The sequence below is a fragment of the Talpa occidentalis genome, unplaced genomic scaffold (assembly GCF_014898055.3).
Source record: "Talpa occidentalis isolate TD23 unplaced genomic scaffold, MPIMG_talOcc4v2.1 talOcc4.7, whole genome shotgun sequence".
In the NCBI taxonomy this organism is placed as follows: Eukaryota; Metazoa; Chordata; class Mammalia; order Eulipotyphla; family Talpidae; genus Talpa; species Talpa occidentalis.
In genome coordinates, this window is record NW_023605083.1 from 97760101 (window position 1) to 97784253 (window position 24153).

The following is a 24153-nucleotide window of genomic DNA, read 5'->3' on the forward strand; positions in this document are numbered from 1 at the left end:
CAGTTACAGATTTATTGATAGGCAGTTGGCTTCTACAGGTGAAGCAAGCATAATTCAGTTGATAAATAACCTTAGTGATTCAACCAGTGGATTATCATTATAAAATCATAGTTATCTTTTACCATAAGGTATTATATTTACCTGAAGAGGAGCTTCCGTTTCCATCAAAGCCCTCTCCAATCTTTTCTTAACATCAGTTAGCTCATTTGTCTCTCCAATCATTCTATCCAACTCTTGAATAATTTCGGATTTCCAAAATCCTATCTCATTGACCCGTTCTCCCAAATTTTGGGTGGAGGTTGCCTGGGTTTTTCTTATTTGTTGATATTTGTCTTGTATCAGGCGAGATGTATCTACCCTGAGTCTCTCCGAATTGTGTCGAGACGTGTTGGATTCGAGATAGTTGGTTAAATTGGACCTGTACCAATCATCAGGTGTATACCTTGTAAACAGAGTGGTTCTGTTGGAAACAAAGGGGACCATGGCGCTGTCACAAACCCTCTGAGATCTGGTGCTGTATGGACCCAAGTTCGGCGAGTTGGTGGCTACCTTGTAGTAAGTGCTTGGTCTCCAAGGAAGGCTTAGGCTATGGGTGAAATTGGAGTGGGGGAAGCGGTCTTTATAGCTTGATGCCAAGGTGCTGATGGCCGGTAGAAAGTTGGTTGGCGTTGGTTTAGGGTGGGCATAAGTTGCCGTCAGCGTAGAACCTAAAAGCTCCATGATGCTCAAATACTATGTGTTAAGTCTCTCCTGTTTTAAAAGAGAGAAAGAGGTAAAAAAAAAAATGGTCACATATATTAATCTTTAGTGAAAATGTACAAATAAAAGGCCAGATATTTGTTAGTATTAGTAGCAATGCTCCCTAACACCTTAGCTATTCCACCGTTCCAAGTGATAATATATTCCAAAAAAATTTTTTTTCATCTCTGCGTATCTAAAATAATGTGTTAAAATCATAATCTTTTCCAGATTGGCCATCTGAAATTCCAAAACATTTGAGTAACAATGGTTTGGTTGGTATGCAAGCACAGTCAAGGTAAGTATCTAAGTCCCCTTTTCCTGGCAACTTTCATCTCCAAGCACTTCCAATATAAATATTCTAGGACAATCACAGGTTTAGGACTAAGACAATGCCAAGTGCCTGGAATGCCTGGCACAGTTCTGGGCATATAGTAAAGGATCAATAAATATTAGCTTTTAAAATCAGTAATACTGGAATATATAAAATAAGTTGTAAATACCCATTCTCCCTCCAAAAGTGAATTCCTCAAAAAGTGGACACTGTAAATAGTATAGTTAATGGTTTTATCTTTACAGATTTTTCCTATTCATATACTGACACATGTATTATATTAAAATTTATATACATCTACACACATACTATTTATATATACACACAGAACTTTCTAAAACATACATTTTCAAAAATATATTTTTGGACCTCTGCCACTGTTAGAATTCATATCTACTGTTTACCAGTTGAAATACATTCTATCATTTGGAACTTTGGGTCATTATTAGTTGAGAAATCCAAGGATGCCATAGACAATGACATATTTTACAGCATCTAAGCATCATCCTGCTCTGGAGTTAATGTCTATAGATCCATTTACAGAAAAGGAAAAATAAAGTCAAAGTCAATTCTATAGTCTGCTCAGAAAAAAATTATTCCGTGATTATTTAAATAGCTATGTCTTGAGGCCTTTGGTATTCAAACCACAAAATAATCTATTTGTAGAATTTTGGTCAAAATTCACTCAGACTACATACACATAATGAAACAGCTGCCCACAGCCCACTGTTGGATGTCTCACACAACCCTAACTCCCTGACTTTTTCCTAAATTCTTCCTTCTCTTAGCCCATTTATACTGGCCAAGCTTAGAGCATGACAATGAAAAAAGAAACCTTAAAATTCACTCATAGTTCTTCACACCCCTTTGAAACTTAAATACTGCTTTTTGGAAAAGCAAATTTCAAGTAACTTGAGACCATCGTGGCTACTTTGAATTCTAACCGCTATTCCAAGTCAAACCTAGTAGTAATCCAACCAATATTCTTTCAACAAAAGTTTTCTTTCAGCGATTGGCATTGGACCACTCTTATTTGACTTCTCTTAATTCTTGACAACAAGATCCAAAAACTAGCAGCCCACTTGGTCCTTCAACCATGGAATTCCACACTTGGAGTTATCACCTGTGTTTATCCAATACACCCATTATGTGTAAATCTTGAGGCATTCTCATCCCATGTTTGTCAAATATTGAGCCCTGAGTCACCTACTCCAAAGTGTGACGTGTAAAGACAGAGAGGTTCATAATTCAGAGAAGATATATGAGTTGAAAAAATCAACTTAGTTTACAAAAGCACCTGGTGACTTTTTCAAAATTAGAGAGGGATATAATTTAGAAACTGGAATCTAAAACATAAAGCTCACTTGTTAAAAGTTCACATGGCGTGTGAACAAAGCTCCTCATGTATGACTGTAAGTTTCACATGGCAAGACAATACACCATAGGCCACAACTGACACTCCAGCTCCAGCCTGACATTTTCTTAGTCATTCAGGAAGATTCAATAAAAGACAACAGCCTGGCAAAGTCTTGTAGTTTGGGTCATGATTGGTCAAGGATATTGACAATGTCTCGGTCTGCTTAAAAACTCAAAATAGATTTCTGCCTCCTACCAGACTTTTTGCATCTGACAATTAGACAAAATAGATGAAACAAAATTTTTCAGAAATTGGACAATAGAGCACAGGATTCTGATTCCTGAGAGGAGAGAGATAAGGTGAGCCTTCTGATTGTCCTGGTATTCTGGCCAGAAGCAATTTCTACATTACAGGAAAACAAATAAAAATCAAACACAGCCTGGCAGCATTTGTGAGTTAAGAAATCAGAATCTGGGGAGGCAGAGACAGCTGGAAGTTGTGAAGCAGGATTGTAAAATAAAGTGAGATGTGAAGGAAAAGAGCTCCATAAATCCACACAGGGAACCACTTGAGTCTACTGAGCCATGGGTTGCACATATATCAAGGCACATTCCACAAGTCTTGGCAAAGAATGATGGTGCATTTGTGAGCTGAACTCACTTTTAGAACTCACAGAGAATGGAGTGACATTTTTGACCTCAGACCAGAATAGAGAGTCGCTGGTGATGACCTGGAGCATTCCATGGAAACCCCCAGAAGGGCTGAACTACCTACCCCTGGAATGAAGTCTCACTCTAGCAAAGCTTGAAAATAGGCCTCAAAGATATCATATAACATCACAATGTACAGCTTCCAATCAAAAACTTCTAGATATGCCAAGAAGCAAAATATGCGACCCATAATTAGGAGAAAAAAACAGTCAAGAGAAACATGCCTACAAATGGCAAGGATGTGATAGCACTAGCAAACTATGTACTAGTATTTACAGGAAAACAATAACAGCAAAGAGAGATGTGGAAGATTTAAGAATCAAATAAAACTTTAAGAAAATATATATATACTTATATAATATTGTAAAGGCAGGACTGGACACGGTGCAGGTTTTCTGATCCCATGCAGACCGGGTAAAGGAGGAGTCAGAGTCCTCAGTGGTTTTGCAGGTCTTTTATTGGGGTTCACCAGGCATATGGCAAGCAGGGGTGCTGGGGGACCGGGAGGCTGGCAGTCCTCCCAGCCCCCAGCAAATCCTCACTATCTGGGCTCTCTGGCCTTCTCTGCTTCTGCTGCTTCTTCTCTTTCAGCTTCTGCTGCTGCTTCTTTCGGCTTCTACTTCTGCTGCTGGCGTCCCCGTGACGCCACCCTTAAAAGTCCAGTCTTAGCCCAGGTGAAACACATCTACCTATGCCCACACCCTATTCCAGGTGCCCGCCATCAGGCATGCATTCAGGACAAGGATCCATCATCTATCCTGATGGCGGAAGGGCAGAAAAGCCTGACATTTTCTTTACCCTACAAATATATACTGTACAATTTCACTAGAAGGGAGTAATAGAAGATTAGATTTTGGAAGAAGTAAAGATTAGTGAGTTTGACTAATCTAAGACAGACTTTATTTTATTTATTTTTTTTAGGTTTTCTTTTTTTTCTTTTTTAGTTATTAGCTTTTTTTTAATTTATATTTTATTTTTATATTCCCCATACAATTACAACCCCCTTATTTTGATCCCAAGCCCTCCTTTCCCTGCCCCCCGGCCCCCATAGAGTGTCTCTGGTTCATAGTTTTTTGTTGAGTTTGATATTTTCTTTCTTATAGTTATTCATTTTCCTGGTCCCTTATTTAAGTTTTCTAGATTCCTGCTATGAGTGAGACCGTATTTTTCTTTTTCTTTCTAGCTTATTTCGCTGAGTATGATCTCTTCCAGCTCCATCCATGTTGCTGCAAATTGCATGAGTTTATCTTTTTTGAATGCTGAGTAATATTCCATGGTGTATATGTACTACATCTTCTTGATCCAGTCATCTATTTTTGGGCATTTGGGTTGTTTCTAAAGCTTAGCTATTGTAAATAGTGCTGCTGTAAACACAGGGGAGCAGGTGCTCTTTGGAATTGATGTTTCTGTGTCCTTTGGGTAAATACCTAGGAGTGGAATTGCTGGATCAGATGGAAGCTCTATGTTTAGTAGGCCAAGAAATCTCCACACAGCTCTCCATAGTGGTTGGACCAGTTTGCACTCCCACCAACAGTGCAGGAGAGCTCCTTTTTCTCCACATCCTCACCAACATTTGTTGTTGCTAGTTTTTTTAATATGTGCCATTCTCACTGGTGTAAGATGGTATCTCATGGTAGTTTTGATTTGCATTTCCCTGATTACAAGTGATGTTAAACATTTTTTCATATGCCTGTTGGCCATTTGCATTTCTTCTTCAGAGAAGTTTCTTTTTAGCCCTTCTGCCCATTTTTTGACGGGATTATATTCTTTGTTTTTGTTGAGTCTCATCAGCTCTTTGTAGATTTTTGTGATCAGTCCTTTATCATTAGTGTTGTGTGCAAAAATGTTCTCCCAGTCGGTGGGGTTTCTCTTTGTTTTTGTTATTATCTCTTTTGCTGTGCAGAAGCTCTTTAATTTGATGTAGTCCCGGCTGTTTATCTTTGCCTTCACTATCACTGCTTTGAGTGATGTGACAGACTTTAACTGGAAAAAAAAATAAAAAGAGCCTCTGCAACCCATGGTACAGCAGCAATTGGTCTAACATCACGTATTGGAATGTCAGAGAGGGATGGGAGACAAAAATATTTGAAGAAGTAATGAAATCTAATGAAAACCTAGGTCTAAGAAGCCCCATATGCATTACCACACACATTACCACCATCCCCACAATCATAATCAAACTACTAAAAATTTGCAATAGAGAAAAATTAAAATCAGAGGGGGAAAAATTAGATAGATGGAAAGGAACAAAGGTAAGAATCAATGCACAATTCTTGTCAGAGACTATGCAGCCAGAAGAAGACAACTAAACATCTTAAAAGGGCTAGAAGAAAGTGTAAGCTTAGAATTCTATAGCCACTGAAATTATATTCCAAAGACAAAGGCAAAATAAATTTTTTCATAAAAAGAGTCAAGAGAATTCTTTACCAGCCAAACTGCTCTAAAAGAATTGTTAAAGGAAATTCTCCAGGCAAAAGGAAATTATACCAGATGGAAACTTGGATTTACACAAATAAATGAAGTGTCAGAAATGGTAAGTATGTGTGCTAATATTAAAAAAATTTTATTTTCTAACTTTTAAATTTCTTTAAAAGATGACTGTTTAAAGTGAAAATAATAAAATATTTATTGTGGTGTTTATAATAAAAATAGAAGTAAGTTATGTGGTAATAATAGCATAAGTGGTGGGAGGGTCAAAATGGAAATACAGTACTGTGAGTTCTCATAACTAAAAGGCAATAATGTTATTTAAATGTATACTGTGGTCAATTTAAAACATATATTAACTTTAAGGCAGTGGTTCTCAAAATATGATGCAGGAACACACAGGCTTGCCCAAGACCTTGGAGGGGATGACAAGGTCAAAATTATTTACATTGTAAAAACTCAGAAGCCATTTGCCTTTTTTCACACTCATTCTCTCACAAATTTACAATAGTTTTCCAGAGGTGGCAGGATATGTGATATCACAGAAAACTGAATGTAGAAGTAGATATGAGAACCCAGACACTAAAATAGAGATTAAAGAAATTTTCCAAAAATGAAAAATATTTCTAATTTTCTAACAAATATTTTTGTTTCAGAAAATATACTCTAATAAAAATGTTATTTGTGACTCTATGGTTATTTTAAGAGAACTAATATTTTAAATTTCTCAATTTTAATTTCTGATATAATAAATATCAAGATATATAATCCATATAAACTAAAGCTTTTTGAGATATTCAACATGAGGTTATCGGAAAGTAAATTAGTCCTCAGACCAAAAAGTAAAGTGCTAAACTGGAGTAATCTCTAAGAAAAAAAAAAAAGAATTCAAGCTAACAAGCCAATAATGGATTAAAAAAAAATAGAATACTTACAAAACATATACAATTAATCCAAGAGAAGAGACAAAATAAGAAAACAAACAAGATAGGCCTAAACCCAATCATACTGAAAATCACATTCATAAAAAAATGGCTTATTGGCAAATTAAAAGGCACAGATATTTAGACTGAATTTAAAAAGTAATACTGAATTACATGCTCTCTGGGAAAAAAGCCCCATTTTAAATAGAAGGAAGAAAATAATGAAAAGCAAATATCAATGAAGTAGAAAATGAATAAATAGGTAGGGAAAATACAATTAAACCTAACAATAAAATTGACAAACCTCAAGTTAAAAAGAGAAAAGACAACTTAGTAATATTTTGGAATATTACCCCAACCATTAGTGTTAATAAAGCAATGTTATTAATACTTTATGCCAGGAAATTAGACAACATAGATGAAATGGACAAGATTCTTTAAAGAAACAACAAAATTGACTAATGAAGAAATAAATAACCTGAATAGTCCTGTAGAAATTAAAGAATTAAACTCTATATTTCAAAATCTTTCCTTAAAGAACATTTCAGACCCAGATGAGTTCACTGATGAATTCTACCAAACTTATAAAGATTCAGAAATATTAAGAAATATTTTTTAAGAAAGAAATATCTCAGTTTTTAAATGCCTATAGCTTACTTTGGTATTACATTATAATACAATGTTTAAATCATTCTCCAAATTTTAACTCAGTGACTTTCTAAAAAGGTATGTGCCACACAATCTTAGATCATTAACTGATACTATAAATATCTCATATTTGCAAGTAAAATAAATAAATTCTTTGGGAAATGACTCAAAATAGCTGTGGAAAAATCCATTCCCTAAATCATGCAATTGTTTTTTATTATACTTTCAGTACTGACCAAAAAGCATTTTAAGAAATGTGCTACAAAGTTAAAAACAGTTATTTGCCTGTGTTCATTTAATGTGGGGTAAATATTTATTTACTACTAGAAAAATGCTATAATAGTCTTTCATAAATATTAACATGCTAAAAATATAATCAATCACACAATTGATTATACTGGATAGTACTGGAAAACTCCATTTATAATCCAAAGTGGCCTCAAATTGAATTAAAAAAATTTATAAGCACATTAGGCAAGACTTTAAGGTCATAAACATATTAAGATTTTAAAAATCTAAAGATCATTTTCTGCTTCTGCAGAAGACATGGCTTATTCCACCTTCTCCCTCAGATCAGTGGCAAGCATAGGGTTGAAATGATCACAAATAACCCCTTTTAGTTCCCTTGGTCATATCCATTTAATTACATTTTCAAACTAGAGCAAAAATAAATTAATGCCCCCAATACATTAATAAAAACCAAGTTGGGAAGAAAGGGATATCAGAGTCCAATGTTTAAGTAATTTCTCTTTATACATATATATTAAATGAGATACAAATTTGATATATATGTCAAATATATATTTGACATATATGTCAAAATGTTTTTAATATATGTCAAGTATATATCAAATATACATCAAAAAATAGTTGACAAGGAACTCTCTTCATTGATGACCGTATTACAAATTACTCCACTTTGGAGATCTATGTATCTAGTAAAGTTGAAAAAGCACATTCCCTATGACTCAGCAACTCTTTTTTATATACACCTAGAGAAACTCAAGGGTGCATATAATTAGAATGTGCAAAAATATGTTTCTAATAATTTTTAAAGGAAACAGTCTAAAAGTCCATCAACAGGATAATTTGTGGTAAATTCATGTGGGTTCACATGAGCTGGCTCCTAGCTGGCCACTTAAGGCAACGGTGACCAATTTGCTATCTACAAATCACAGCAGAGAATTCTTTGACTACCTACGGGGAATAGCCTGTATCACGAGGCAGGCCTGGGGACACCTAGGCCGCTGTTGACCTAATTCCGTGACTATCTCCATAGTGGTCTCAGGATAACTCTGCCTGTGATGACATCAAATACTTTGCTATAATGGTCTCAATGTCCCCTTCCCTGTCCCTCGTAAAATTTTGTCCCCCAAAGGGGCAACAAAGTTCCTGTCACAACAAATTCACACAAAAGTTACCACACAGCAGTTACAATAACTGACCCAGAGCAGGAACAGCATGACACCACTATATAAATTTTAGAAATAACACTCTATATTGGTTTTGGGATAAACATATTAGTAGTAAGAGTATAAAAATATGCAGAGTATGATGCCAAATTCTAATACAGATGAGGAGGTGGGGAAGGAGAAAGGAGAATATGATTCCCTAAGGCACAGCGGAGGTCCAGTTTGTGCCTAGAACTGTTTTTTGTTGTTTTTAAGTGAGTCATGTTTAAATGCTATTGTATGAAACTTTCTTTTAAAATAGAAAAAAGAGGGCCTCCCCGGTGGCGCAGCGGTTGAGCGCTGGGTTGCGAGGCTGCGCGCGGCCTCTGCGGCGCCGGTTCGATCCCCGGCTGCTCCCCGGCCACCGGAGGAGGGTCCCACATGGCGTGCAGACCTCTCCTGCCACCCGCTGCTCCCCTCAGCAGTGTACTTCGGTCCTTCTGCCTGCTCTGCTCCCCGCTCTGGCTCTGGTGAATTCTCTCACCATCCCGCGCTTCTGACTGTACCCAGTGCATGTATAAACAAAACAAACAAACAAACCAGCAAACAAATAAATAAAAGCATGCCTCTATTAAAAAAAAAAAAAAAAAAATAGAAAAAAGAATATGTTGGGCCTCCCCGGTGGTGCAGCGGTTGAGCACTAGGCTGGGAAGCTGCCTGCAGCCTCTGCAGCACTGGTTTGATCCCAGGCCCCCCAGCGAGGGTCCCACATGGCCCACAGACCTCTCCTGCCGTGCCTGCTACTCCCCTCAGCAGTGTATTTCGTCAGTCTGCCTGTTCTGTTCCCCGCTCTGGCTCTGGTGAATTCTCTCACCCTCCCGCGCTTCTGACTCTACCCAGTACTTGTATAAATAAATAATTTTTTTAAAATAAAAAAGAAAATGTTGTTATATAGCTCAAAACACTTTGCTTATCAGTAAAACTATTTGCTTGCTTGCTTTTTCACAATGACCAAACATAATTTTACCCATTTCTAAAATTTATCTACACCACCTTAGGCATCCAGGGAGAAAACATAAAGGGACTTGGTGGAAACTGGCAAAATAAAAGGAGAGCTTCGCAGCCAGCATTAAACTGAAACGGTCACCTGCCTTGAGAGAACTTAGAACCAGAATCAACTCTTTGAAGAGCCAGTGGTGTGGTGCACTGCCCTTTGGCTGCACTTGGAAGATCCAGCTAAGGACACAGGCAGCACAGTGTTTGGGGACACACAAGAAACATGGCTAAGGAGCGTAAGAAATGACAAGAGTTTGCCGAGCAGGGGTTCTGCGCCCCTTTTTGGTTCAACGCTGAGAAATAGGGGATAAGTCTCAGCACTGTGACGCTATAGGGCAGCCACTTCAGGACGAGTTCGATCCCTGCCCAGGGAGTTAACCCACATGGCACAGCAGATCTCTCCTGTCTCGCCAGCTGCTCCCCTCAGCAGTGTACCTTAGTAAATCCACCTGTTCTGCTCCCCACTCTGCCTCTGGTGAATCCTTTCAACCCCCCACATCTCTGGCCTACACCCCAGCTCTTGTATGCATAAATAATTAAAAAAAGAAAACTTCTCAATACCGAAAACATTAGAAATGTAAGTCATGAGGCGTGGGTGGGACAAAGGTGGAGGCTGCCTCTGGCTATGTGGCTATGACTTTGTTTTGGGGGAGAGGGGGAACAGAGAGAGAAGGTGGAGGGTAGGAATTCCAGGGTTTCCACCACCTCAGCCCTAATTCTGAGGTCAGTGGTGGGAGCCCTGACCGGGAAACCCGCAGTGTGTAGGTGTCGTCCCAGCGGCGGGTGGGAGCCCACCAGACCACTCACCTGGCTGCGGATGCGGGCCGAGCGAGGGGGAAGGGCGGGACCCGAAGGGTCGCAACCCCACCACCTACGCCCCGCAGAAGGTGGTTTCCCTGGGGTCTGGTTCTGGCCCCGCCTGCCCACCTGTGACGTCGACGCCCGCAGACCACTCAACGGCCGTCCCTGCCCGCTCGCCGGGAGCCCATTGGTCAGTGGGGGCGGCGGGAGCTGGAGTAACTCAGGGAAACCCTGCTGGAGGCGGTTGCCATGGACGCGCTCACGCTTAGTAACCACGGCTCCTGGGCGTCTTGCTAGGTCCTGGAGTGAAGAGGGGAAGGGCAACCCCAGCGAGAGGTGCAGTGATGCAGCGCCACCCCCACCCCCCGCGAGTGTCCTGCAGCACCTGATTCCGCGCTCAGTCGCGAAGAGCTTGGTGGCTCGTTCTAAGGTCAGGATGTTGATAAGTCCTCTACATTTATACTTGTGTTCTGTCCAGCAAAGCTTCTCCCATGATGAGATGATCTGGTAGTCTTCTCTTCCCCCTCACCTTAAGGAAAAGATCTGGAGTTCTCCCTCCCTGCCCCCATCCACAGGCACTGGACCACATGTCTTCCAGACGTCACTGTTCATGCAACCTCCTTCCTTACAGTGGTGTAGCTGGAGTTTACATTTTTTTTTCCTGTTTAATTCCTTATTTTGTTTTTTTAATAATAAATTTTATTTTTATATTCCCCATACAATTGCAACCCCCTTATTTTGACCCCAATCCCTCCCCTCCCGCCCCCTACACCCCATAGAGTGTCTCTGGTTCATAGTTTTTTGTTGATTTTGATTTTCACTTTCTTATAGTTATTCATTTTCCTGGTCCCTTATTTAAGTTTTCTAGATTCCTGTTATGAGTGAGACCATCCAGTATTTTTCTTTTTCTTTCTGGCTTATTTTGCTGAGTATGATCTCTTCCAGCTCCATCCATGTTGCTGCAAATTGCATGAGTTTATCTTTTTTGAATGCTGAGTAATATTCCATGGTGTATATGTACCACATCTTCTTGATCCAGTCATCTATTTTTGGGCATTTGGGTTGTTTCTAAAGCTTAGCTATTGTAAATAGTGCTGCTGTAAACATAGGGGAGCAGGTGCTCTTTGGAATTGATGTTTCTGTGTCCTTTGGGTAAATACCTAGGAGTGGAATTGCTGGATCAGATGGAAGCTCTATGTTTAGTAGGCCAAGAAATCTCCACACAGCTCTCCATAGTGGTTGGACCAGTTTGCACTCCCACCAACAGTGCAGGAGAGCCCTTTTTTCTCCACACCCTCGCCAACATTTGTTGTTGCTACATTTTACAGGACGAAGCCAAAACTTGGAGTTCATTGACTTAAGGAAAGTCACTAAGTACTAAACTCAGAGCTGTCAAACTTCCAGAAGCATCCAGAGGGTAGGGAAAGTCTCCTAGGAGGCAGCATCTAAATGTGGAAACAGCAGAACTTATGGAGTGTTAATGCTGAAGAAAATTAAGCTCTTGGTTTGTCTGGGGACTTCTGTGTGCCACCCAACCAAAGGGTGATAACTGGGGGACTTGCTGCCAGAGTCAGGCATCTGACCAACCCCTAACAGAAGTGACTGCAGGTTGGGGACCTCAGCTTTAACAGTTTGGAACTTGGTTCTGTATGTTTTCTGGCTTTATTAAAGGTTTACTCAGGCTAATCTAACTCCTAAGATCCTAAAGTAGAAAAGCTGGAATCCCGCACAAGGGTTTACATTAAGCAACATCTCTGACAGTGGAGACAAGCCCAGGATATTTTCCCCAAGTAGGAAAATTCAGACAATACCCAATGATCAGAAGTCACTCATGAGACTGGCCACAGGACTGGTCAAGCCAACCCAGGTTCTCCATCCCTGCACCAGGACCCTGCCAACCTTGACCTTTTGTCTTTGTATATTTCTTACCAGCAACTCTCTATTTTTGGCCTAAAATACTTTACCCTGAATTACTTTTTTTCTGTTACCTTTTCTCATACATTATGTGTTGCATTTTGTGTTAATTCTCAAAATTCTGATGGGCCTCGCTGATGACTATAAGTTGCAGACAACTAAATGCTACTTTGGATCGAAAAAACTACCAGGAAATGCCACCAGTCCTGCAACAATCTAAAATAAATTTAATTGCCTGTAAACTCCTTGGAAATGATGTAGTGTTTGTGCTGTGCACACATCAAAATATTCAATATTAATGCTAATTGATTATCAAATTCATTCAAGATCTGATTTAAAATAAGCAAGCAAAGTTACAGCAGAATTTGCTCTTTTGAGTGATACATTGTCAGTGAAATTTTAAAACTTTCTGATTGAAAGTTCAGAGTTTACATTCATCATCTCTGGTCTCCATGACAGAATTGTGTTATTAAACGTGATCATTTAGATGCCCTCTCTAAAAAAATTGTTCCATGATCACCAAATCTTTGCCGTATAAGAGGGTGTCTCACTCTTTGCTTTATCTTAGCATGGAGCTCTCCTACAGTGTTTATTTGCTTCTGTTTATAAAGAGAATGAAGCAAACCACCTGAATTTGATTATTCCTGGAAGAAAACATTTGTGGCTGTCAGCACAAATGCCAGTGAAGCTACAAGAGCATTCTGGACTCAGATGACTCACAACGGCCCATAACTTTTTGTGAGACCCGTTTAAGGTCTACAACATCATAATATGGTGGTGGACAAGCTTCTGATCATCCTGAGTGGCAGAGCAGGAGCTTGTCAAAATAAGTGTGAGCAGGAAAGCCAGCAGGGTGCCCCCCAAGCCTGCTTCCATCATGGGAGCAGCCTTTGGAGGCTGAGGTGGAAAGTTGCTTTCCTCAACTTTTTATTTAACTCACGGGGGAAAGAATTTACTGCTTTAGATGGGTGTTTACCAAAATTAGTTCCCTAGAGCATTAAAGAGGTTATTCAATCAATCTATCATCCATCAATCAATAATAGTTCTATACTCAAACAGACCTGTGAATTTCTAGAACGAAGGAAGCTAAATAGGTCTCCTTCACACAGGATTTCTCAGTCTATAATGTGCCCATTTATGTTTTCCCATGGGGTTCTAACCAAAGGGTTTTAAAATTCAAAACACTTGTAGACCTCTCCAAGGATGTTAATATTCCACAAAACGTATTTTGGGAAGGATTGGATTAGAATAAAATGTGTTCCTAAAAATACGTGACAAAGAAAATCTTATGTCCATGTGTAGCTAATTGCAGACATTCTCCAAAGCAATATAGAAATAGCCAACTTAACCTCTACATTCAATAAAAGATCCTGACTCTGTCGGGAGTTGATGACAATTCCCCTCTGAGTACCCTGTCTAGGATCTGGGAGGAAGAAAGGAATGTGTGTTAAAGGGTGGCTCATGGAAAAATGAAGGAAGAAGAAAAAGAGAAAGTAACAGAAAGTAACAGAGGTAAAAGAGGTATATGGCAGGGAGTGGTTAAGAAAGGAAATAAAAAATATTGCTTTTATAGCCTGCTATCGCTGCCTGCTTCTTCTAAACTATTTTAAGTCCATAATCCCATCTTTATGACTACACATGAAAATTGGAAATAATGCATTGTTAAGAATGGGAGAGGGATAGAAATATTTGTGCCCTAAATTTTAGAGTAACAAGTTTGTAAAATGTTTTTCATCGTTGTTGTTAAAAATTGCTTAGAAAGAGGATTGCAATATCTTATTCCAGTTTTCACCATCAATATCAATCCCTGAGTGTTGTGTTAGGAGTCATTACTTTCAGAAACAGTAATGTGGATACCTATAAACTAGTCGTGGGATCCAAGGAATTGCTCTGTGGAATATACACTAATATTTACTGACAAATGAGTCATGGAGGAGGATTTATTGGGAGGAACTAATTGGGTCCGTGATGCATTCATTGAGAATTTTATCATTTACAGCAGTAAGTTTATGTCAGCTATCATTGCTAGGTTACGTTTATGTTACCAAGCTATTTACAAGGGTGTGTATCCCTGTCAGCTTTTTTCACTGAATAGATTCTTTCATAGCATGAAACTGCAAGGCACACCTTCTTGGGATTCCCTCCAGGGAGTCAAAGTACATAGATTCACTGGATTCTTGTTATCATCCTCCAACTCCTTATTAATAGATGAGGAATTATGATCCAAGAGGCTAAATGATAAGCCCAAGGTCACATTTTTGCATGTCGCCGCCTAATCAAGAGGATGTACTCCAACTGGCTTACCTTTCTTATGTTTACATCAAGGCCATCATCTACACATTATGTAGTAAGTGTTCACATATTGTCCCCCACTAAACTGTTCCCTGTGAGTTCAGAGACAATGTTCATTCAGCCTTAGTCACAAGAACTACTATTTAAAGCCCATGCTCTGTGCCAGCTTTAATCACATCATCTTTGCCCATCACAAGAACCTCAGAAGGTTGATAATATTAGTCCTCTCTTACAGAGACTTATAAATTAAAGAAAGTAACCAAAGTCAGATTAACTAGAAGATTGCTGAATTGGAGTCCCATCTCGGTCTGTCTGACCCCAAAGCTCATGTTGTCTTTCTTTTACACCAAACAGCTGTCCATTCTTCTTGTGCATTCTCCTTTTTGTGCTTAGCACCTACCGCTGAGCTTGGCTCATGATGAATTCTTAGTACATATTTGTTGAGCCCATGGAGAAAGAGAGCCCAGTTTTCCTGACTGGTGACATGATATTGAGCAAATCCTCAAATAAGCCAGCTCGGATGGGTCTTTCCATAAAATGAGGACAATGATACTTCAGTGAACTAAAGGGAAGAGAATTAAACACATGCCCTATTGATTTTCTTTCCAGAAAAATAGATCGAAATTTGGATGTTCAGTTTTAGTTGGTTCTGGACAAGCTAAGTACACATAGTCCATTTAAGTAGAATGGCAGCTTCTACAGGGATGGCCATAAGACTGCTTCTCTTGCTCCTTGAAAGAAGTAAAACTCAAGGAAAAACAGTCCAAATTGGAGTTATCAGGGAAAGTGCCTTCTGAAGTAATCAGCAACCATCTAGCAACTGAGGTGGCTAGACAATTAATTGATCTCCATGACTTAAAGTTTTTCCTATCTCTGGAAATTTAATATTAATGTTTCATTTAGAAAGTCCTGGTATTTATTGACTTTTCAGTGTCATCAATTAATCATCACTGGCAACAAAAATGACTCATATCAAGTGTTTTTGGGAGATCCTGATAATCTGAAGGAAGAGACAATAACACTGATAGGGAAAATGTTTTGGTCTAAAGTTAAGAGTCACAAAATGATAAATGTTGGGTTATGTATAGTATTGAACTAGACTTTACTTTGTACTATGCATAAAATGGTAATATTTCAAGGCCACTTATAAAATCTAATATTTTAGGATCTGAGGCCATTTTACAATATTCTCACTAAGATTCTGTTGAGATGGTGTATTATTAAAGAAATGGGACTCTTAAAAGCAGAGAGACACTAACCGACCTGAGTAGAATGTTCTTTATCAAAGTCAGTCCTCATTTCCTCCAGATGAATCTTTAATAGTAAGAAATATTAGCTTCTGAACTCAGCTACCACAAGGAGGTAGAATTTTTCCAAGGAGAAAATTTTTCCAAGGAGCTAGAATTTTTCCAAGGAGATAAAATATATTAGAGTTAAGCCCTCTGATTTGCAGGTCTAACTTCTCTCATGCAATCACTGAATATTTTTTAGCTCTCAGCAAGCAAGTCAATGAATTATGGCAGGTGTTGTGCTGGATTGATTTTTACTGGCTTACAAGAAAAAGCCCACTGTTAAATTTGTGGGAATTTTGTAAGTTGGTTGTTAAACACACTCATTAGTAAAAACTAAATTCTACAAATGTATAATTAAGCAAATGATAGTATAACAATGGTGGTATCAATAAATCCTCAAAAACTCATTTTGTTCTCATTCTTTTACAACATTTCATTATTTTTTTATCCTCCAGAGTGTCTTTCTATCTGTTTCCTCTTTATGGTAGAAGTATTACATTATAACCGTATCCCTTCCTAATTTTCAGTTCAGTAAACCTCACACTGGTAAATTGGAATTGAACATGTATTTATTCCATATTCCAAGTGAAGGTTTCATTGATTGCTGTGTTGTCTTTACTCAAGAAAGTGATGGAGAAAATGCTATTATGCAGATTAAACTTAAAAGTAACTCACATTTATAGTCATTAAATTGTGACAAGCACAAAAGAAATTCATTCTGTATTCTTCCAATATTTGAAACCAATGATCCAGGAAAGAGGTCCCTCGTGTCCTTTAGTGAAGCTTCAACATATATCTTCATTTTTGTCTTACATGTTAACATAAATGAAAATATCAACCAGCATTTGGATTAGAACTTCTCTTGTTTATCAGTTGCAACCCTAATTTGGCCAGAGATACAAGTTTAGCAAAAATCAATGAAAGCATTCTGTGAAAATCAATTGGTAATGTGGGATTTACAATACAAAATGTAGTGTATATTGTTGTAAATTGTGTGCTATAAATTCTGTATATCATTAAACTGTATTAAAAACTAGTGTGTGTATGTGTGTGTGTATATTTTTCCCAGAAAGTCAGCTGTTAAATGTATGCATTACTGTAGGTGGATCCCTGTTCTTATTCTTAAAGGGTTTTCCATTTGGTGGGACAGGGAAAACCCATATGGCTTAGCCTTCACTGTGGTAAGAGCAATGAGAAAGGAGCCCAGTTTCTCAGGAGATCTGAGGGGGAAAAGCACTATCAGCCAGGGATTCCTGAAAGGTTAGCTTACAGGTTATTTATATAGAAATTCTTGGAGCTCTTTAAAATGATGACAGTGTGTTGAAATAAAAATGGAACTGGATATAGATAGATATGCCATGTTCGTATCGGATATTTGAAATGACATGTCTGTGATTTAATAAGAAAGTTAATTAATTTTTGTTGACATGGTTGAAAATAATCTATCTCATGTTTACCAACTGGAAATAGCCAGAGTCTGGCTCGTGATATGTGTTGGCCTTTGTCAAATGGATGTGAGCTCCAGCTGACTGTCTCTGAAGATGCTGCATTGTAGACAAAGACACCAGATAACTACTGTAATTTTAACAACCTGATCCTAAACTTCTAACTTACTGGTTATCATCACAGTCGGCTAACATAAGCTGAAGATTCTATTCAGTTTATGGGATCAGCCGTGAACCCCGTGCCCTGCTGAAGGAAATCTCTCTAGTTCTTGGTTGCTATGGCAGATGATATAGTGCTCTGGTTCCACACCCCTCAGATCTTTTGTCTACTTTCCTGAGCACTGGTTCCCAATGCATGTGCACACTCGACATCTCCTAGAAGGAGTAGTCTTTGAAGTAGTCTTTCTTCTTGAAGAAAGATTGCTTTAGGGCTGCCAGAATCTACTTTGTTTCCATAAGAAAATTTGAAAGTACTTGGGAATTTGTGCCTCAGGCCAATCTTATCCAAAGACAATGTTCAGCCCTGGGCAGAACCCAGTTTCTTTGCCCTGATGTGGGCTTCTCTGAGGTATAACCTACCCTATCTCCAGCACGCCACCTCTTAGATTGAACCAAAGTTGCCTTCCTAGGGACTTTGCTTGGTTTCACACTCCTAACTTCCCTTCCAGATCCCACTTCCTTATTTCTCTACTAGTTTTTCCAGGGGAATATTTTGTGACAAACAACTTTGACACTAACCCTCAGAATTTTCTTCTGGTGTACCCAACCTAAGATATTGACCATATTTCCAATGATGTGCTCTTCATCCCCATCCCTAACAGCTGATGAGATCAAGGGTGGGTACCAGCCTCAAAGACAGCACATTCGTAAGGACTGTGAGAGAATGAAGTGGCCAGCACACCAGCAAGGTTGGCAGACCCTGTATCTGGAAGATAGATCTTGAGTCACACAGAGAGTAGCTGTGTCATCAGACTTGCGTCAACTGAGTCAATGTGCTTGATGTTGCAGAATTCTAGTTGAGATTCACAGATCCAGACTGCCAGAAAGCAACAACATAGGCCTATTACAAGAATGTTATTGCACACTTAATGACTTTCAAGTTTCCAAAATTTTCCATTTCCATGAAATTTCTTATTTCTGCACGATACCTTCCTGTAAATCCTCGATACTCAAAGTAATTGGGTGTCTGTTTCTCAAAAGGCCAAAATCATGAGCTAGGAATCATTTCACCGGTAGGCCCAATTTTATAGTCATCTGTTGTCATATTCTTCTGGGAAATGTGCCTGGAAACTATCAAAAGGGCCATATGATTCAAATAGAAACAACATAAAGCCAAATTAATATTCAACTGTTGAATAATGAATATGTAAGGAAATCTGTCTGAGATATTTAACAAGGTGAAAGGAGGCAGAAGCTGCTTTTGCTTGAGGTAGAATAAGTACTTGAATCCCTTTCTGTCTTCCACATTCCCTTCTTTCACTTACAGCACATCCAAGATGAGGTATCAAACTGGGGAGTAGATACATAGTAGAAAGATAGTGAAAAGGGTTTAAACCATGAACTTTGAGCCCTTTCACGTAGAGGTGCCCTTTTAAGTCTTTGGTTACCTTTTGCTCAAGAAAGCACTTTCATTCTAGCAATGAAAGAACCAGACTAGAATAGAAACTGAAGTATGTTGCCTGGAACTGCTCTAGGTTTGCTCTATAACTAGATTAAAAATGAGCATTGTATCCAAAAGGAGCATTCTATCCAAGCATTCACCAGGGCCCGAAAACGAAACAAGAAATCAAAGCAGATGTCTTTGTTTAGAAATGGAGGTTGAACAGTCTTTGGGCTAGCAGGCAAGGTAGGGTGTGGAGATGAGAATTAACAGTATAGCCCTCCATATTGAAAATGGAAGACCAGAATTCTACAGTCAGAAGCTGTGGCAAACAAGCAGAATTCATTTTTGCCTAGAATCAATCATCTCTCCCACCCCCTGCCCACACTTCTCCAGAAGGCTCATAAAAATACTAAGTGCACCATATAAGCCAACAATTAGCTCATCGGATTCACAATACATAGATATCTTCTTGCTGCTAGAATATTCCCAAGTGCAGAGCATGACACAGAGGTTTTTTTAAACGCCGATTTTAAGCTCTCATCCCAAGATCTTATTCAGTAAATGTAAGAATCTTTACAAACTTTATTACAAAGGAGTTTCCTTGAAATTGAGCAGATTTTACATTTTACTCAGCTCTTACTCTAACCTTAGAGATTTGTAAAGGCGAAGAAAGCACTCCGTATCCTGATTTCCTTTGTTTGAGATGGATTTTTCCAAACTTACACAACCTACATTGTAAACAAGTTCCAATTATTTGCTTGAAGTGAGATTATTAAAATAGTTACACTTCTCATTTAAAGGAAGTTTAATATTTTTAAGTATTCATGAGGAATCTTTAAATTGTTACTGTTTCTCTCTCATAATATTGCGTGAAACATATTTTATCTTTGCAAAGAAGTTTCTGGTAACTATTAATAAGTGAAAGCTAGTTGAATAACATAAAGTGAAATGTGGAAGATTTTAGTAGCACCCCAGTCTAGCCCCTTCAATTAAAAAAGGAAACTGAAGCCCACAAGTTTGATTGACTTGATCAGTGTCACCAGGTGACTTCAGAGATATTTCTCCAACATTTTTTTTTTAAGATTTATTTATATATTTATACAAGCACTGGATACAGTCAGATTCGCAGGAGGGGGAGAGAATTCACCAGGGCCAGAGCGGGGGATCAGAACAGGCAGACTGACGAAATACACTGCTGAGGGGAGCAGCGGGCGGCAGGAGAGGTCTGCACGCCATGTGGGACCCTCGCTGGTGGCCAGGGATCTAACCAGCGCTGCAGAGGCTGCGGGCAGCTTTGCAGTCCAGCGCTCAACAGCTGCACCACCAGGGGAGGCCCTCTCCAACATCTTTTAATGTGTGCCCTATACCCAGAGACCTGTCATGAGAATTCTCATTGAAGTTTCATTTCTAATCCTAATGGTAAACAGCAGGTCCAGCCAAACCCTGCAGGAGCTGGCAGAGTGTCTCCAGATTCATCCCATCTAGACAGCTCCACCTCTCCTTTGCTTAACCAGTCTTTTTTTTTTTTTTTAAGATTTATTTATTTATCCAAGAACTGGAGTACAGGCCAAAAGCATGGGAGGGTGAGAGGATATATCAGGGCCAGAGGGGGAGCAGAACAGGCAGACGGACTGAATACTGCTGAGGGGAGCAGTGGGTGAGACATGAGAGGTCTGCTGCACCATGTGGATATCTCCCTGGCCACCGGGAATCAAACCCGCACTGTGGAAGCTGCAGACAGCGTCACAGTGCTGCGCTCAACCTGCTGTGCCATCGGGGAGGCCCCACCTTGACCAGTCTTTAACTACCAAAGATCCATCCATCACAGCCTGCTTAGACATATCCGTTGAGAAATTCTCTCTCTCTCTTTCAGTTTCTCTCCCCCAACCTGCATGTGTGTGGATTTATATTTTTTTTCCTAAGTAAATGTAAGACATTAGAGTATCTGGAGACATGATGAAATATACTTTATATATTTACTTTGAATTTACTATTTTCATGTTAATCTTGCAAGTTTTTCCTTAAGGAAGCCTCAAGGCAGTGAAGGATGGATATCCTATGATGATTCTCCCACACACACACACATACACTTATGTGTATAAACATCTGTGTGTTCTCTACGTCCCTGAAAGTTATTTATCTAAAGTGAAAGTCATAAGCTCCACGTTCTCATTTTTTAATCCATTCAGTATAACCTTTGGATTGTCATCCAATTGAAAGGAGAAAAACACAGTGAGTCATGTTATGATCTGTAAGCAATGCTGGGCCATGTCTCCACCCCCAGGGACAAGAGGAGTCACTCATCACCGCCTGCAAAATACGGTGTCATTCCACTTCCTTCCAAGTCGCCAGGGCTCTGAGGGCAGTAAACCTGTCATCACTGGGAAATCGAGAAGGGGTCCTTTATTGCTTATGCCATGAAAAGATGCAGTTCTGCGGGTCCTCCCTGCAACAGTGGCTATTCCTTTCAGACTGTTTGATTTGTATCTGCCCACTGTGCAGAGCACCCAGGCTTTGACACAGCCACCTTGGGTAGCCAGGTAAGATTAGCCCCTCTACCTCCAGCCTTGGACATCGTCTCTAAAACCCAAGCTGCAGGATACAGGTTTCCCTCTGTGCTGGGATGTGGAAAGGGTTGGGAAGCACTTCTCTAGACCCACGTCTGCTAGGCATTTCTAAAGACCACGGTCTTCCACCATCTAGTAGCTTCCCATGTCCCCATCTCAGGTACCATCCACAGCCAGGGAGCTGTGTGTTCCACCAGGAAAAGAGCCATGGGAGACATTTTCTATCTAAACTGGACCCCGCGGCTTGCTGGGAAGAATGTGCGCTCAGAAATGAGACAGCCCTGGACTGGTGACTTGGTTTTGCCTGACTGGTGCAGGACAAATCTCTTAACCTCCTATCTGTAAAGTTGGAATAATATCACCCTCACAGGTTGTTATGTAAATTAAATAAGAACACAGGAGAAATAATACCTCCCTTCCACTCAGTAGAGCCTATTGTACCTGTGGGACAGAGGGGTGATAGAGGGAAGGCTTGGGAAGCAACACAGCCACAGGGAAACTATTTTCTCTTGGCCACCTCCTCCCACAGCAGCTTAGCAGAAAGGGAAGCATGGCCTTATCCTGCAGTAGAACCGCAGCAAGACGGACCTAATTACATGTGGCTGCAAGGTAGCCACAGCATTGGATGAGTTCATCAGTTCTTACAGAAAATGACCCAGGGCTTCTTGAAAGGTGACAACTATTTTTAAATAACTAGACTCAAAAAAAAAATGTTTTCTTCTCTCTCCTTTCAAGGTCAATTGGCCCAAGATCTAATTTAGATCAGGGCTTATGGCAAGTCTTGTGGTTGATCTTTCTTCCCAGGTTCAATATCCCTGGAGTTGCTAGACACTTCCAAGCACACAGCTTTGAAATCATAATGGAAACGTTACTTGATTCATGACACACACACTCCCAGGAAGTTTAGATGATTTGTCTTGCCCTGCAGTCTTTCTTTGGAATATCTAAGGGCACCATGAAGAGAGAGCAGAAGAGTCCACCCTGAGGGCTATGGGTAGGCGCTTAGAGCAGTGAGAAGCTCAGGAGGATATATTACTAAAATAATATATTTGTTGGTAGAATTTGTCCCCAAAAGGATCTAGTTTTATAATCTTTTAAGGGTTTTCAGGTTTAGATTTTTTTTACTGTCTTTTCAATTTTTCAATGGCTATTGACTTTATTTTCTATTCCTTCCCAAATCTTAATATTAGGGATTTGGAGCTTCTGGATCTCCAGATCTCTAACCTTTTGTCTTAGTCTTTCAACTGTTTGTTCTGAGAAATCCAGAACATAGCAGATTATTCAAAAAGCCAGTAAGTGGACACAACTCAAGTGTTCCCCTCTGTAGATGACAGCTAAGGAAATTATGGGTCAAAAAAAGAGAACACTTCAGCCTTAGATAAGATAAAAACTCTGACACATGGTATATGACATGGATGAACCTTAGGGACACTAGCTCAGCAAAATAAACTTGTCACACAAGGGCATATATTACATGATTTCATTTATATAAAGTGTCTAGAGTAGAGCAATTCTAGAGACAGCAAGTAGAATGGTGTCTCCAGGGGCCGGGGTAGGGGGTTGAGGAATGGGGAACTACTATTCAAAAGGGACAGAGCTTCAATTTTGGAAGATAAAAAGTTTCTGGAGATAGAGGGTGGGGATGGTGCACAACTATGTGAATGTGCTTAAGGCCACTGAACTGAACATTTTAATGACTAAGATGGTATATTTTGTTATGAGTATTCTACCATAATTTTTTAAATTTTAGTCTAAATTTTTTTAAATCAGAGAGAATTCCTTGGTTTGACCATTTGGCTCATGGATTTATTTTCATATTTAGTTATTTAGTCCATATATTGAAGTTTTCTAATTATAAAAATTATAAAATTTCTACCGGACTCCTTTTTTACATCCTTTTACTCCTTTTTAACTCCTTTTTATATGATTAACCTATCATAAAATATTATCTTTATTTTGAAGTATTTTCCTGTTTTGACTATTTTCTTGGAGGACAGTCTTCCCTCTTTGTTAAGCTTGTTGGTTCTCTTCCATGAGATCCAGAAGTTCTTGTGCCTCCCTTTGTACTGAGGACTCCCATCTTTGGGAATGCAGTGCATTTTCACTGCATCTTGCTCTTGGTTACTGTGTGGAAGAGTTTCAGGGTGTGGGTAAGTTTCCTGCTCTCTCTGGGTTTGGCAACCTCTGGGGGCACATCCTTCCCTTTCAGTCCCAAGACTTACTCTCACATCTGAGTCCATGTGCAAAAGGTATTGCTTCTGGAAGGAGGTGGTGGGAAAGGAGTTGTCTCACCTAGGGGGCTCCCCAAGTGAGCTTTCCAATTACTACCCCTGAAGAAAGCCAAGAAGCTGCTTGTGCCTGTGTTTATCTAAAGACTCTGGGCTAAGGGCTTCCTTCCACCACTTTATCTGCAAAGTAGCCTTTCACTGGGGTGGCCTCTGGTTTGGCACTTCTGCTGTTCTCCAAGAACTACCCTCCATCCTTTTAACTAAGTGTAGACAATCTTTGTGTGCCTGTGTGTGCTGATACAAACTTAATATTTCAAGAAACTTTCATCTAAGTGTTCAGTCCACCCCTTACTCACCATCTTCATTTTCTCTTCTTTTTAAAAGCCTCTCTAGGTAGGCCCATGTCTCTTCTTAGGTCAACACCCAG

At 39.4% G+C, this 24153-nt stretch overlaps 1 protein-coding gene across 1 annotated transcript in view; it reads right to left on the bottom strand.

The window, feature by feature from the left end:
* TEKT3 (tektin 3) overlaps positions 1–10496 on the bottom strand; it is a 33146-nt gene extending 22650 nt beyond the window's left edge. Inside the window, exons 1-2 of the mRNA XM_037494390.2 lie at positions 10392–10496; positions 142–750 (exon numbers count right to left, since the gene is read on the bottom strand). Of these exons, the coding sequence (XP_037350287.1) occupies positions 142–720 (579 nt within the window). The 5' untranslated portion in view covers positions 721–750; positions 10392–10496. The remainder of the gene's footprint in view (positions 1–141; positions 751–10391) is intronic.
* Positions 10497–24153: the final 13657 nt, after the last annotated feature.